This window comes from Salvelinus fontinalis, chromosome 21 (assembly GCF_029448725.1).
Source record: "Salvelinus fontinalis isolate EN_2023a chromosome 21, ASM2944872v1, whole genome shotgun sequence".
Taxonomy (NCBI): domain Eukaryota; kingdom Metazoa; phylum Chordata; class Actinopteri; order Salmoniformes; family Salmonidae; genus Salvelinus; species Salvelinus fontinalis.
This window is the reverse complement of record NC_074685.1, coordinates 28279242-28295285: the sequence shown is the minus strand read 5'-3', so window position 1 is coordinate 28295285 and position 16044 is coordinate 28279242. Positions and strand designations below refer to the sequence as shown.

Genomic DNA, 16044 nt, shown 5'->3' with positions numbered 1-16044 from the left:
CTAATACTGTACTTGTAATATTTACTGCTCGAAAATGTGGATGCTTATCTAAGTGTTTGAAATGTATGACACTTGCTGGAACTCAGACTCACCTATGCAGCATTTTATTGGATATTTTCTCGACTGAGTGGTCCATTCTCTTCATAGAGCCATTTAAGCTCTTCCCCACATCCAGGGAGGGTCTGCGCAAATCCTCCTGCCCCAAAACAGAGTGTCCATTGCTGGGGAGGTGTCCGTTGGTGGGTGGCTGGCCATTGGTAGAGGGGCAGAAGGTGGTACTGTGGTAAGAGTGGAAGGACTCTTCTAGCACTGAGCCTGGAGCACTCTCCTGGCCTGTCTCACTAAGCTGGGAGCTGGTCTGGCTCAGGTTTCCAGAGGACCCAAAGCGACTACTTTCCACCGGACTGGAGTGGTGAAAAAGAGGTAAGGGAAGAGACTTAATATTAGAATAATAATAGTTGTGAGGAAGAAAAAACATTTGAATCGTGCATCTGATTGGGCTCATTAATTGGATATAGACGTTATTACAACTAGTCCATTGTTTCTACTGAATTGTACACCATTTTAAAAGACATCTAACCTTACAGAGAGACTGAATATACCAATTGCCTGAAATGAATTTGAATGTACTAAATTATCTCAATGATTGTTTGTCTGTATTGGTTTAGCCTGTATTGGTTTTCTGTATTTCTATTTCTGGTGGACAATGAGTTACTGAAATCTCTAATTTGATCAAACTGAACGACAACAGGGAATTCTGTAAGGTTAGACTTTCTTTTCATTCTATGCATTCATAGAATTCTAATTGCAAATTGAATTAATCTTACGTTAGGAGTTCAAGAGTAAGAAATACTTAGCTTATTATCACTATACCACAATGGGTATAATACACTTCACAATCAACCACCAACACCACAAGGCTACAGTAGCACAAATGCTATAAACAAACACGGTTAAAGGAAAGACACAGAATACAGAATTCAGTGGGGTGGAGTGCGGAGCTGGACCCGGATTACTCTCCCCAAAATATCAATGCATCATAAATGGTGTTGGGGAAGACCATTTATTATGCTTCTACTGGCCTTTTAGAACTCAATAGGTCCTTCTTGGACTGGTTGTCCAGCAGCACTTCAGAGGTGGAATCTGCAGAGGGGAGTGGTTCTACAAGGCTTTCCTTCTCCTTTTGGGACAGGGATGCTGAAGGATCTACGTCAGGTGTGGAGATGCAAATCTGGGGTTTGGCTAAGTCAGGGGGACCTACCGAACTTTGATCACTTGTCTCCTTGGTTGGCTTATCATTAGCTTTGGGCTGAGTGGTAATAACCGGAGGAGCTTGTGGCTTGGGAGGTTCGGCAGCGGCCCCCCAGAAACCTCCTAATTTTGTCCCAAATAGAGAGGCTGTGGAAGGTTCTTGTTTTGCTGCGCCTGGCTTCTCCTCCTGAAACAGGCCTGCAGACATAGTTTTGAATCCTGAGAACAGACCACCACCTGCTTCTGCTTGAGGCATTGTGGGAAGGGCTTTGGGAATTGTGGGAGGGGATGAAAACATGGATCCAAAAGACTTTCCAGCATCACTGGTTCCTGTCATAAAACCCCCAAACAGGGATTTGGGGGCTGGCTCTTCAGTCTTAGTCAACTGGTCAGCTTGGGGAATCTTCTGGGTACTTTCCACTGGTGGGCCCGATTTGTCCGTTCCCTTACTCTCAGGCTCTCCCACAATTACAATAGGCTTCTCATGTATTACTTCTCCTTCCACAGATGCAGCCTTTTCTTTTCCAGAACTGGACTGATCATTCGTTGGAGGTTGTTCTGATTTCAAGGGCTGTTCTGTTTTATTAGGTTGCCCTGATGATGCAGGGATTTCCGCTTCTTTTGATTGACAGTCCACAGCTGGAGCAGGAAGTTTCTCAAACCCTTGACCCTGGGCTACTTCAACAGCATTACCATCAGGTTTGAGGCCAATCAACTCCTGAGGCTGAGTTTTGGTGTCAGGTTGTTTTGGTGCCTCAGATAATTGTGAGTGTTCGTGCAAAGTAACTGTGCCCGTGTCTCCTGGCTCTTTCATTTTGTCAGTGCTATCCGCTGGGGTGGTGTCAGGGGCAGCTGTTGATATTTTATTCTCAGGGGGATTTGCTGGTGCTGTTTGAGGAGTAGTTTTAGCTGGCTGGGGAGTGGACCCTCCAAACAACCCCCCAAACATAGAAGCTGCAGTTTGAGAAGTAGCTGCGGGCTGGGGACTTAACCCTCCTAACATACCGCTGAACATAGAACCTGCAGTTTGCGGGGCAGCTGTAGCTGGTTGGGGACAAGACCCTCCAAACAGACCTCCCAACATAGAACTTGCAGTTTGAGGGGCAGCTGTAGCAGGCTGGGGAGTAGACCCTCCAAACAGGGAGAGAAATCCTGTAGCTGGTGGCTCTTTAGGTGGGGCAGGTTCTTGAGGTGCACCCTTTGGGATGGATTCCTTTTGGACAGTGGCACACTCCGGGGTAGGTGCTGTGGTTTCAGAAACAGCCTCAACCACAGTGCCATCTTTAGGGGTGTCTCCCGGCTCTTTTATTTTGGCAGTGGTATCTGGAGTGGTATCAGACACAGCTGTTGATATTTTGTTCTCTGGGGGTTTTGTTGGTTCTGTTTGAGGAGTCTCTGTAGCTGGCTGGGGACTAGATCCTCCAAACAACCCTCCCAACATAGAGCCTGCAGTTTGCGGAGCAGCTGTAGCTGGCTGGGAACTAGACCCTCCAAACAACCCTCCAAACATAGAGCTTGCAGTTTGCGGGGCAGCTGTAGCTGGCTGGGGACTAGACCCTCCAAACAACCCTCCCAACATAGAGCCTGCAGTTTGTGGGGCAGCTGTAGCTGGCTGCGGACTAGATCCTCCAAACAACCCTCCCAACATTGAACCTACAGTTTGAGGAGTGTCTGTAGCTGGTGGCTCTTTAGGGGCTTTGGACTCTTTAGGTTGGGCAGGTTCCTGAAGTGCACCCTCTGGGATGGATTCTTTTTGGGCACTTGCACACTCAGGGGTAGGTAATGTACTTGCAGAATCAACAGCCTCAACTGCAGTACCATCTTTAGGTGCGTTTCCCTGCTCTTTTATTTTTATAGTGCCATCTGCTTGAGTTGTGCGAGGTGCAGCTGTTGATATTTTGTTCTCTGGGGGTTTTGCTGTTTGAATAGGTGCTGGGGGTGTACTGGGTCCTCCAAACAATCCCCCAAACACAGAGCTTGCAGTTTGAGGGGCAGTTGTAGCTGGCTGGGGCCTAGGGCCTCCAAACAACCCTCCCAACTTAGAACCGACAGTTTGAGGGGCAGTTGTAGCTGGCTGCGGACTAGATCCTCCAAACAACCCTCCCAACATAGAACCCGTAGTTTGAGGGGCAGTTGTAGCTGGCTGCGGACTAGCTTCTCCAAACAACCCTCCCAACATAGAACCCGCAGTTTGAGGGGCAGTTGTAGCTGGCTGCGGACTAGATCCTCCAAACAACCCTCCCAACATAGAACCCGCAGTTTGAGGGGCAGTTGTAGCTGGCTGCGGACTAGATCCTCCAAACAACCCTCCCAACATAGACCCCGCAGTTTGAGGGGCAGTTGTAGCTGGCTGCGGACTAGATCCTCCAAACAACCCTCCCAACATAGAACCCGCAGTTTGAGGGGCAGTTGTAGCTGGTGGCTCTTCAGGTGGGGCAGCTTCCTGAGGTGGAATACCTGAGATGGATTCCTTCTGGACATTGGCACACTCAGGAGTAGGTACTGTGGCTACCGAATCAACAGAGCTTGCTTGTGGGGGTGACACAGGGCCACTGAACATGGAAAACACATTTTTAGTAGGTGGTTCTTTAGGCACTGTAGTTTCTGGGACAGAGGACTCTGGAGCTGAATCAGCTTGTCCTGGAGGTTGTGGGGCACTGGGGCCACTAAACATAGAAAATAATCCTTTTGGTGGGATTTCACTGGCAGATGAACCAGAAAGGAGTCCCCCAAGAATAGAGCTAGTCTCTGGTTGAGGTTGAGCTTGTGGTTGAGCTTGTGGTGGACTGGGCCCAGATTGAGGTGCCTGTGGCGTTGCCACCTGCAATGGTCCCCGTGGTGGACTTGGTCCACCAAACATTGAGAATAAACTTTTAACATGTGGTTCTGGGGGAGGTGCTTGAGATGACTCAGTTTGGGTTGGTGTCTGCTGAGGACTAGACCCCCCAAACATGGACAATAACCCCATACCAGGAGATTCCTCTTTAGTAGTAGCTGTAGTAGTTGTTGGTGGTGTTCCAGAGATCATGTCTCCAATTTCTCCCATAAAGCCGAACAGTCCACCTGATGGTTTGGGGGGTGGCTCCTGTTTGGTTTGTCCGGTTGGTGTCATAGTCTGTGATCGGCCAGGGGTGGGGCCAGTGCTTGTATTGGGAGAAAATACTTGTGACATGCTTTTACCTGGTGGCTGACCAGGAGCTGGATGTGGTACCCCACGTTGCACTCTGTCCATTGTTTGTTGTTTCTGTAGAGATGGTCTTGATTGAGAACCTTGTGTAACAACTCTGTTTGGCTCATTTTTAACAACAGGTTTTGGTTGCTGTGATGGAGGAGACTCTGCACTGAAGAAGCTGCCTATTGACCCAAAAAGATTAGAAGCTCCTGTGTCCTCCTGTTTATTTGGGGATGTGCTGCCAGGTAAGCTAGCAGTAGAACCATTTCTATCTTGTGGTTTGGACAATGGTTCTGGGGGTTTAGGGGGTTCTGGCGTTGGCTCCTCGATCAGTAGGGCAGACTTGAAAAAGCTCATAAATCCTCCCTGTGGTTGTTCAGCTGTTTTTTCCACTGGTTTTACTGATGATCTATCTGTGTACTGTGATTGTGGTTGTAGGGTAGAGACAGATATATTGTGTGGGTCCATGGAACTGGTTGGCACTGTGGGCTGTGTTGGTGGAGCAACTTGCTGAGACATGGTGGCTTGTCGTGCAAGTCTAGGTTTCTGAGTAACAGTCTGTGGTTGTGCTGGAGGTTGCCCATATTGTCCAGATGCGGGAGGTGTGGGTAGAATTTTAGAAGAAGTGGATGCAGCTGGCCTCTCTGTCTGTTGAACTGCACTCTGAGCGGGAGTTGTTGTAGCAGGGGGATCTTCTTTGATAATCTTTGATTTGAGACTCTGGAAACCTGATGAAAGTATGCTCTTAGCCTGTTGGTCCACCGGGGTAGCCTCAGTCCCAGGTGGTTTATGTTGTTCTCCATTAACACGAGAGGCCAAGCCAGCTCTTCCTTTGTTCAAATCTGACTCAGCGGTTTTGCCAACCATTGAGGAAATGAATGAAGAGAACTTCTTGACTTGCCGATTAGGTATTTCCTCTCCTGGAATCACTCTCTGTCTCCATTCCTCCTCTGGTGTGTCATCTACATGCCTTACTCTGACCCCAAAAGATGAACGCCTTCTTTGACGAGGCTGGTAACAGTTGTTCAAGCATTGTTGAGAGGAATCTGTGGTGGGGGTAGCATTGTGTGAGACAGCAACCTTTTGAGAGATAAGTTCCTTCATTTGCTGATTGTTCCAATAAGGGCCTTTCTGATCCCTGTTAGAACACGAAAGGTCTATGACCTCCATATATGGATTCTGATAGGCATGGTTGGGTTGTCTTGGATCCATTCTGACTTTGTTCAGTCTATATAGTGAGAAATCTACAGCCTGTTCCTTTTGTGCAAGGAATGAGCTCTCAAACATCTGAGAGAAACGCTCCAGGTTCAAATTCATGATCTGATTTCCTTTTCTATAGGCAGCAGATAGGTCCAGGGGGGCATTGAGGAGTTTGGGATCACCCTGATCTTGTCCAGGGAGCCAGAGGAGCTCATCCTCATTATAGAGAGGGACTTTAAATCCACATACTGTGACCATTTCATTATGTAGCCAAGCACTTGGGAAGATATCAGGCCCAGTTCCCAAGGACTCTTTCTCAGGTGCACAAGCATAGACCATCGTACCTCCTGCATCTGTTAGCAGGGCATATATGTATTCATGATCAGTGTAAACAAAGTACCCACAATCCCCATCATCAGCTGGCCACCACATACCTTGCTCCAAAAGTACAAGCCATTGCTGGTACCATTCTGTCTCTTCCAAGTACATACACTCTTCCATCTCTCCATTGTGAGATTTAGGGTAACTGAGATCAAATGACCTAGTCAAACTCAATTGACTTTGATTAACCATGCCTTGGTCACTATATTGCCAATTAGCCGAATATGATAGATTAGGTGGATTTTCCTCATAATAGCCCTCTTGATATGAAATGCCATTCAGACTATAACAGCTACCATTGTCAAAGGAGTTCCATTTACCAAACTTAGCATTACTCATTTTGGTGCTCAAGTTCAATGCACCCTCTTCTTCAGTCCAATAATCCTTCTGTTCCATCATTTGATTAGTATGCAGATTTCCCAAGTCATCATAGCTGTTCATTAATTTTTTCTTGGCATTTGGATTGCTGTCAACATTTTTGGGCACCTCTTGTTGGTGGTGCTTAATCGGTTCTTGGTTATAGTCAATTTCATGCCATGGTTGAGGGGAACTATATTGATTATCTATATTTGTGGAGCTACAGTAGAGAGTGGAGTCTTGGAACACAGCTCCTCCTTCTGGAGGCTGTACATAACTCACATCACTTGTGTGATAAGTCTGTGATTGATTTTGAAGCTGCTGCCATAGAATTGATTCTTGGATCCATTGGTTTTCACCATAACTAGAATTGACTCTATATGATGCCAACAGATCTTGGTAACCATCCTGTCCCGTTACTGAATATAAGGAATGGTTACTTTGATTAAGATATTGTTGGGATGACATCATTGCAGTGTTTGGATGCCCTTGTAAAAGGGATAACATATTTTCTGCACTGTAAGAGGTGGCTAATGGGTGGTTTGACTGAAGAGAACCATGGTAGTGCATTAACTGAGGTAAATGGCCAGTGCTGCATGATGTGTAGGATGGTCGGCTCTGAAAAGACCTAGCATAAGTAGCTGACGTCCTTAAATCTAAAGTGTCAGCTTCCCATGAGCCAGGTGCAATTTCTGCAACATTTCTGTTTTGTCTTGGAATGGAGCGACCAAGGAGACCACTTTCTCTCCTCTCCATTTCAGACTCAGAAGTATTGTTCGCTAGAGTGTTGCTTGGCCCAGTTTTGAACATGCTTGAGAGCAGACCTGGGGAGCTTGCAGATAGTGTCTTTGGCTCTGAATTGCGCTTGAGAATTTCTGCTGATTTATGAGTAGACAGCTCATCTGTTGGATTCCTATTGAATAGTCCTGATAGAAAGCCTGGCTTTTTGTCAGCCTCCTCATTAGGTTCATGTGGGACCTGGTGTGGTATATGTGTAGATGGATGAGTTTGCTGTGTCGGCTGTCCAGCTGGAGTGATTGTATGATGTTGTATTTGCATGGGTGGTGACGGAGTGCAGGCCTCAACATTTCCAGAGGATTTTGTTAACTTGTTAAACAATCCAGAGAGAACTCCAGGCTGGCTTGCAGTATCTTGCCGTGAAGGAGTTAGATTTTGCCTGGCATTTGGCGTGATTACATTTGGTGGCGAAATTACATGTTGCTGTCTTTCTTGGCTGATTGGTGGCGACTGCTGAGGCACATTTTCAGTGGAAGATTTTTTGAATAGCCCAGACAGCAAACTAGGCTGATGAGTTGGTTGATTTTGGCTTTGTACCTGTTGACTAGGCTGTTGAGTTGGATGATTTTGGTTTTGCAACAGCACATTCTGCCTGTTTGGGTACTGCTGGCTATGCTGATTGAGAGGAGCTGCAGAATGTGTCTGAGGTATTGGGGACTGATTGGTAGATACATTGTCTGCAGAAGCAAACTTAGAAAGTCCAGAAAGGTGACCACCTTGTTGAGCAGGTTTCGGAACTGTATGTTGTCTAGAGAAGCCTGGTTTGTTGTCTAGAAAAGCCTGGTCCCTCAGTGGATCACGGTTTGGCCTTTGCATATTCTGTTGGTTGAAGTTCTGCTGATTACGAAGACCACCAGACAGCAGTTGTTGCTGCTGGAGTGGAGTTGTTTGGGTGCTCAAAACATCAGAGGAAGCCAATTTAAACAACCCAGAGAAAAGTCCTCCTTGTTGAGGAGGTGCTTGTTGAGAGGGTGGTTGTTGGGATGGGCTTGGCGCTTGTTTCTGACTGGGGTGATTGCTAGGGAACACCCCTTGCTGTTGGCCCTGGGGAGGTGGTACATTAGGTGAAAGGTTTTCTGCAGAGGAAAACCTCAGTAACCCTGAGAGAATACCTCCAGGCTGAGAAGAAGGAGGTGCAATTTGTTGTGGGGGAGGTTGAGGGGGGAACTGTTGACGATTACTGGCACCAGGAGGTTGACTGTTTGGGGGAACTTGCTGTGGTGGTGAGTTCCCAGATAAGTCACTTCCAGAGCCAAATCTAAGAAGTCCTGACAACAGCCCTCCTTGCTGGGGCTGATTGGAGCCAACCTTAGATGTATCATCAGTGGCGGCCCCTTTAAAAAGACCTGTCAAAAAGTCTTGAGGTTCAGGAGGAGCTTGCTGCATCCCAAGAGACATTGGTGGTGGCCTTTGATGTTGCTGCATATGCTGCTGATGTGGAACTGGGGGCAATTGGCGATGCTGGGCCTGTTCTTGACTGGGAATTTCTGGGGGTTTGGAAGCACTGACATCCTCACCAGAAGCAAATTTCATGAACCCAGAGAACATTCCTCCTCCTCCTGCTGCTTTTGGAGGCTGTTGGGAAGAGACATTGTCAGAGGAGAGAAACTGAAGTTTTAGCTTACTGCCTAAAGATGGCTCCTCCACAGGCTTCTCCGATGTAATATCTGGTGCCGACCCAAATACAGGATACACTGCAACAGGTGGAGGGCCCTGCGGGGGAACAGGGTTAACTGGTGCAATCAATGAACTGAACGATTTCTTGAAAGGGCTAAAGAACCCTGAACTCGCTGGTTCTGGTTGGCTGATGGACTTCCCATCCACTGAAGTAGGCACACTTTGCTGAGAGGCAGTCATAGAGTCAGGTCTCACATGCACAACTTTTCCTTGTGTATTAACAAATTGTTTATTTTGGTGTACATTTCTTGAATTATCAAGTCTTCTGCCTCCTCCCACAGCCATTGACTGTTCACCTTGCTGGATACGTTTCTCCTCCCAGTTTGCAAGATTTTGAAAGCCCTCTCTTGAGCCACTTCTCCCTGGGGATTGTTTTCCCTTGGTGGAGTTCACTACCTCTTCACCAGATTTTTTTACGGCAAAACTCATTTTCTCAACAACTGAAGTGACTGCTGGTGTCTCTGGCTTTGTTGCAGAGTCCTGAACTTCATCACTTATACTATACATCTCTGTTCTCATGGCTGGCATTTCTTGATTCTGGACTTGTGTCTTGGCATCAGACTGGGAAGGCAAATTTAAGGAAAATGTTCTGTTGGGGTGAGCTGTAGGAGATACAAGAGCTACACGAGCAGGAGCAGGGCTGGTGGATTTGGGAATGAATGAAAATAGCTTAGATATACCAGATTGGGAAGATGGAGCAGGTGGTACTTCTTTAGTTTCTGCAGAACCAGAGTGTGGCTGCTTGGGGGCTGAACTAACCTTGTCTGTGAAGGAACTGAATAATGAACTCATAGCATGTTTCACTCCAGATATTCCTGGTTCAGGTGGAGCCTCTGTCTGGGTCTCTTCCTTGACATCAATAGGGGTCCTTGGGTCCTCTCCAGTAGATTCTGTTCTTATGCTGCCCTGGGAAGATAACCTTGACTTGGATGACTTGGGAAGAGACCCATACCTGCTTATTTCCTCCTCTTTTTCAGCCAGGTACTCTGATACTGTTTCAACTAGGCACTGGAGCTCATCCATGGGATCTACATACTCGTCACTTGGTTCCTCCACTGGAGACAGCATTGCTTCAGGAGCCCATCCTCCCATTTTCCCCTTTCCACTCTTCTTAACCAGATAACTCTGATACTTGTCAATGTGACCTCCATGGGATGAAGCATACCTGCCTTGGCCCCTCCCATTCTCAGAGTGAATGGCCTCCGCTAAGGAGGCAATTTCCTCGAGCTCCTCCTCTGATCCCATGGAGTACGGCAGCTCCTCCTCTGAATCGTATGCCAAACCTGTTCTCATTCTGGCAGCTTCCTCCTCCTGATACGCCACATAGTTCTCCAAGGTGTCCCCCAGCTTGTTTTTGGCCCACATCCTAGTCTTGTAAAGAAGTCCATTCTTGTATGGCTTGAGGCATGGCGTCATCTGCTCCTCCTCTTCCTCGAACTCTGCCACCTGCCGCAGCACTAGCTCCCCTCTCTTCTGGCGGAGGAGTGCAAGGTCAGGGGGAAAAGGCTCGTCTGTGAGTTTCTCCGCCTCAGAGAAGGCCAGCCCTCCTGGATCCCGGATCTTTTTTCTCCGCCGCCGATCGATAGTGTCATAGCCCACTGGGTAGGTGGCAGGTAGGATGCCACTGCGTTGTGTGCTTTGGCAGAGCGAGCTGCCTGAGGGCTCAGTGAGAGCTCTCCCCATTCGGAGAATAACATCGTCCTCAACCCAATGATTCTCTTCCTTCTCCAGGAACTCGCTCAGCTGATTTCTCCCCTGCACTTTGTATTTGCTTTCCCAATCCTCCACACCCATGCCAGAATCTACAGGGATGATTCTGACCCTCCCTTTATGGTTTATTGCTCTAGTTTAGGTTCATGGATTAAAGTAGAGGCAAAATGGGATGTGCGAGGGGGGGGACAAAAACCAGAAAGAAAAAAGCAAACAGAAAAATTATTGCAAATTATAAGAGGACAGAAAAGTAATTTAAAGCCCATGTGACTGACAGACAAGCATTAAATACATAAGATAAATAAAAATGTTTGTCATGTGTAAATAATTATTTAGTGAATGTGTGTTCAGATTGTTTGATATGCCCGTGTTATGTGCGTGATCTCGTCATCCTGGCGGATTATCAATAACAGCACAAAAGCCCTGAAATCCAACCTGAAGTATCTCTGTCCAAAGTCATTTTACAGACTGAATAGAAATTTGGTCAGGGAGGGCAGAATTTCCCTCTTACTGAACCTTCCCTTCCAAAACCAGGGTCACAAACACCCATATGTGACAAGAGCAGGCTTAACTAAACCCAGTTTCATTCAAACTGCCAAAGAAGTTTCATATAACAATACGTCAATTTTTAATCAGTTTTTCCTGGCTGTAATCCCACTTTTCTTTTCAGATGTTATGGAATTATCCGGATCAGCTTTCTATCTGTCCACACAGACTGAGATTTACCACAATCTCACTGAAGCACATGTTTTCCACAGCAAGTCACACATGTAAGAGAGCAAAGACCCACTCTACACTGGGTACATGAATGGAGTTGGCAGATTATTTGTGCTCCATCTGGGAAAACATCTAAGCAGTTGGACAATCTCGACATTGTTTAAGACCAAATCTGTTCCTTCTTCAAAGCTACACTGCATTTTCACATTCCATTAACTAAAGGAAATTCTATACTATATCCAAATATACAAAACACCAAAGACTCAATTGCTATTGGGTTATCTTGCACGGTTGCGCACAATCTAAGCAGATGGAAGTAGCACGTCCTCAGGGGCACTGTTCATATATTCAAGCAGGTGACATTGTTTACCTCCTTCCTATGCGGTGTCAAACCATGTGCCAGTGACAAATGAACATAAACCGACTAGATTTAAAACTACTCACATTACTTGAGAAATATGCTTGTATTCAGGGTACAACAAAGGCAGCCAAATGATTCTGCCATTCTGTCCCAGGAGGGTGGATGTGCCTTAATCGTCTGAAAGAGGGAAGCCCTCTAACAAACAAAACAGCTAAGACTCAGGCCCTCAACTAACTGGGTCTATTTGCAAAATGATTTATTTACATAGAAAACTGTTTAAAACAAACTAACAAAACAAAATAAAATGTCCAATACGGCACTAAACCTTTTTTATTAATGTCCTAACTCTGGACATCCTTCACTATCTGTCAATATGCATGATGGTAGAATATATGAACAGGTGTGCAATCTTTTACGGTTGAATTTGTGCATTTCTGTGAATTCTGTGTAGGGGCATGTATTGTACGTTTGCGGGTGGTATTCAGAAGCTCTACCTGCTACCACGGTGGTCTCTGTAGTCCATGTCAAAGCTGCGGATGGAGTCGGTGCAGGAGTCCAGGTGGTTCTGGAGCCGGGGGCCCATGGGGTACTGGTGCATGGAGGAGTTGGGCTGGGTCGTGGTGTGGTAGCGTGGGGGCACGCTGTTGCTGGTCTCACTACGGTAGTCACTGTCCCGGTCGTCCACCGCACTGTCATGGTCATCCAGGGCTGTAAGGGGGAGGGGCAAAAGGACAAGCTCCACAAGATAACTTCTAGAGACCTAGGCATTATAACAACTGCTAAAATGACTACTGAATCTCCATTCTATCCCACTGATGCTCACAATTTCACAAATTAAAAAATAAACATGTTCGCCTCATACATATCTGAGTTACACAATAAGAACAAGTGGTGATATACACTGGGGTCAGGAAGGGTCAGGTAAGAGGGAGGTAAGGAGGGCAAGGGTCATGCACCTTTGAATGCAAGCCAACCAGGAAGTAAACCACAGTGGGAAGGGGAATGTGATGCGACTGAACGTATAAGTCATTAAACAGTCAAAAAGGGACACTCCAAAATTAATCAGTTAAGGAACTCAAATGCAATGTTGACATTGTCTCTCAGTGACGCAGTCTCAACTTTGGCACGCAGACAGGTCCTTTGGAATGCAGAATGACAGTTGAGCTGGGCTGTGCTCCAGACTGATAAGTGAAATAGATAGCTCAGGACAAACTGATGTTTCGATTTCTCAAACAAGCTGGCGAACACTGCCCCCTGTCTGTGTGACGATGCTGTTGCATCTCATTGACATTGTTCAGGAAGTCATCAACTGCCACTACGCTTATCAAGGTCACCCGCTGACTGCAAAAACAGATCTAGGCTTAACTGCTATTGTCCAGTTTTGTTTACATGCAGGTAGAAATAATAACAATGTGTGTTTTTCCATGTCACGTGGGGAAATTGATAAAGGTGACGAAACTCAAGAAATATAGATGAAACTCTGACATGAGGTGTAGAGAGAGGAGAGTGTGTGTGTGGGGGGGGGAATATTTCCCCTGGCTGTAGCGATTGTTTTTGGTGCTGGATAACATGCACAATGTATTGAGGATAGGCCAAGGTGAAGCTTTGGGAAGGGATAAAATTCATCACAAAAAAGACTGTTACATACTCAGTGTGTCAGCCCATCCGAAATAGTTGCCTGGTGAGGGTGTTGGCAGAGAAGTAAAGTGAGAGGTAGTGGAGAGTATGCAAAAACTGTGCATGACATAGGAGGGGAAACTATGACCATGCATGAAAGTGGCATCACTGTGTGTTGACATTCTTCTTAACATTGCATGAGTAGTGACTGTTTTGGAAAAAATGTATTGGATAAAAGGCTTACTTGATGTTAAGTCTGGGTTAGGAGATTCACACATAACTCAGGAACACGACAAGCAAATATATAACTTAAATAACGTGAAAAGCCCAAACTAATGGTTAGCCAGAGAGAGACAGGACTGATGAGAGAGCGCCACCTAGTGGGATATTATGGTGTGGAAGTCAGTCCCACTCACAGCATTGGGAGGCAGCAAGCGGCATGGGGCGTTTTTGGACCTCATCCTGCAGAGGGTACTGGAGAGAGGAAAAGAGAATAGGAATTGTGACCTCTGACCATCATCCACAACAACAAAGCATCATCGTCACTCTCAAACTCCTGCATTTGTATAATATTTGTATCACCGCCATGACTTCAATGCCACTGCAAGCAATAGTTAGTTATTATCTACAATCTATGTTGTCACTTCAGAGCACAGCAAACAGTGATGAACACATGTCAATACAGTACCTAACCAGTGTTTTCTTTGAGGAAAGAGTCAAATGACCAGAGTTACTCCCATCGTCTAATTACATGTATTGTCCTGTGTGCTAGTGAATAAAAAGAGCCAAGTGTAATCCCCGAGATAAGGTGACAGAAGATTTGACGGCACGGTACGGTACATGGTAATTTACAATATGCAAACATAGAGACTATTTTCATAAATAGATTACCGGTCTAAATGCTTGAAATATAAATACGTACATTTTGAATCTAGATATTTGACACACTGTTCCTTACGCCTTGCATGTTGGGTGGGCATTACCTCATCATGGATCCTCATAGTGTTGATGCGATCCAGCTTGCAGGTCCAGTACTGTGCCTCATCATCTGGGATGTCTGGCAGAGAGAGGTGCACACACACAGGGGTGACTGGTGAGCTGCATCCTAACCTACACCATCCGTGCTCCCACATACACCATGCTGCCATTACATATTCATGGCCCTTTAAATATATCATAAGCCACTTTAGAATAAAACATTACAAATAGTTGACTAGGCCCTCAAACTGCACTGTTGGGTGCCAGGGCCCGGTACTACAGCTCCACTGTAGAAACGTTTGTAATGACAGACACAAATGAATGCACAGAAGCTAAGGATCATAGTCCTGACAGTGACAGAACTTCAGAGACATAAGCACAGAGTACAGGACGTTAATGGGCTGCAAAACTGCACAAGCCTTTACTTGAGGACGTAACCAGCCCAACCATGCTATTTTGTTTGTTTTTTCACGTTGTTCGTAACTTCTTTTGTACATAATGTTGATGCTACCGTCGCTTATGACCGAAAAGAGCTTCTGGACATCAGAACTGCGATTGCTCACCTCAAACTGAATGAATAGTTCTTCTTCAATGAGTTGGATGGGAGGGAAATACTACTACAGACACCCGACCAGGCCCTGATCCCGTGATTCACTTGAGAATGAAACTGAGGTTTTGTGGAAAAAGATCAGGGTGCCTTGTGAGGATTAGACGAGTGGCTAATCTGCCCTTACCTTCAATCCTGCTAGCTAATGTTCAATCGATGGAAAATAAATGGGACGAGCTGAAAGCACATATCCTACCAACGGGACATTCAAAACTGTAATATCTTATGTTTTATTGCGTCGTGGCTGAACAACGACATTGAGAATATACAGCTGGCGGGTTATGCGCTGTATCGGCAGGACAGAACAGCAGACTGTTAAGACACGGGCGGGGGCCTATGCATATATGTGAACAACAGCTGGTGCACGATATCTAAGGAAGTCTCAAAGTGTTGCTTGCCTGAGGTAGAGTATCTCATGATAAGCTGTAGACCACACTATCTACCTAGAGAGTTTATCTGTATTTTTCGTAGCTCTCTACATACCACCACAGAACGATGCGCGCACTAAGATCACACTCAATGAGCTGTATACCACGATAAGCAAACAGGAAAACGCTCATCCAGGTGGCGCTCCTAGTTGCCGAGGACTTTAATGCATGGAAACTTAAATCAGTTTTACCTAATTTCTATCAGCATGCTAAATGTGCAACCACCTTTACCCTACACACAGAGACGTGTACAAAGCTCTCCCTCGACCTCCATTTGGCAAATCTGACCATAATTCTATCCTCCTGATTCCTGCTTCCAAGCTCAAATTAAAGCAGGAAGCACCAGTGACTCAGCCCCCCCAAAAAAGTGGTCATATGAAGCAGATGCTAAACTACAGGACGGCTTCGCTAGCACAGACTGGAATATGATCCAGGATTCTTCTGATAGCATTGAGGAGTACACCACATCAGTCACTGGCTTCATCAATAAATGGATGTCGTCCCCAGTGACTGTACGTACATACCTCAACCAGAAGCCATGGATTACAGGCAACATTCGCACAGAGCTAAAGGCTAGAGCTGACGGAAGCTTAAAAGAAATCCCTCTATGCCCTCCGATGAACCATCAAACAGGCAAAGCATCAATACAGGGCTAAGATCAAATCATACTACACCGGCTCAGATGTGGTAGGGCTTGCAAACTATTACAGGCAACAAAGGGAAGCACAGCCAAGAGCTTACCAGTGACACAAGCCTACCAGACGAGCTAAACTACTTCTATGCTCGCTTT

General features: G+C 46.1%; 1 protein-coding gene across 2 annotated transcripts in view; it reads right to left on the bottom strand.

The window, feature by feature from the left end:
* unc13bb (unc-13 homolog Bb (C. elegans)) overlaps window positions 1-16044 on the bottom strand; it is a 100596-nt gene that overhangs the window by 49603 nt on the left and 34949 nt on the right. For both annotated transcript variants that reach the window (XM_055874540.1, XM_055874541.1), the window contains exons 6-9: window positions 14225-14298; window positions 13658-13715; window positions 12119-12332; window positions 93-404 (exon numbers count right to left, since the gene is read on the bottom strand). In XM_055874540.1, coding sequence (XP_055730515.1) covers window positions 93-404; window positions 12119-12332; window positions 13658-13715; window positions 14225-14298 — 658 coding nt within the window. The remainder of the gene's footprint in view (window positions 1-92; window positions 405-12118; window positions 12333-13657; window positions 13716-14224; window positions 14299-16044) is intronic.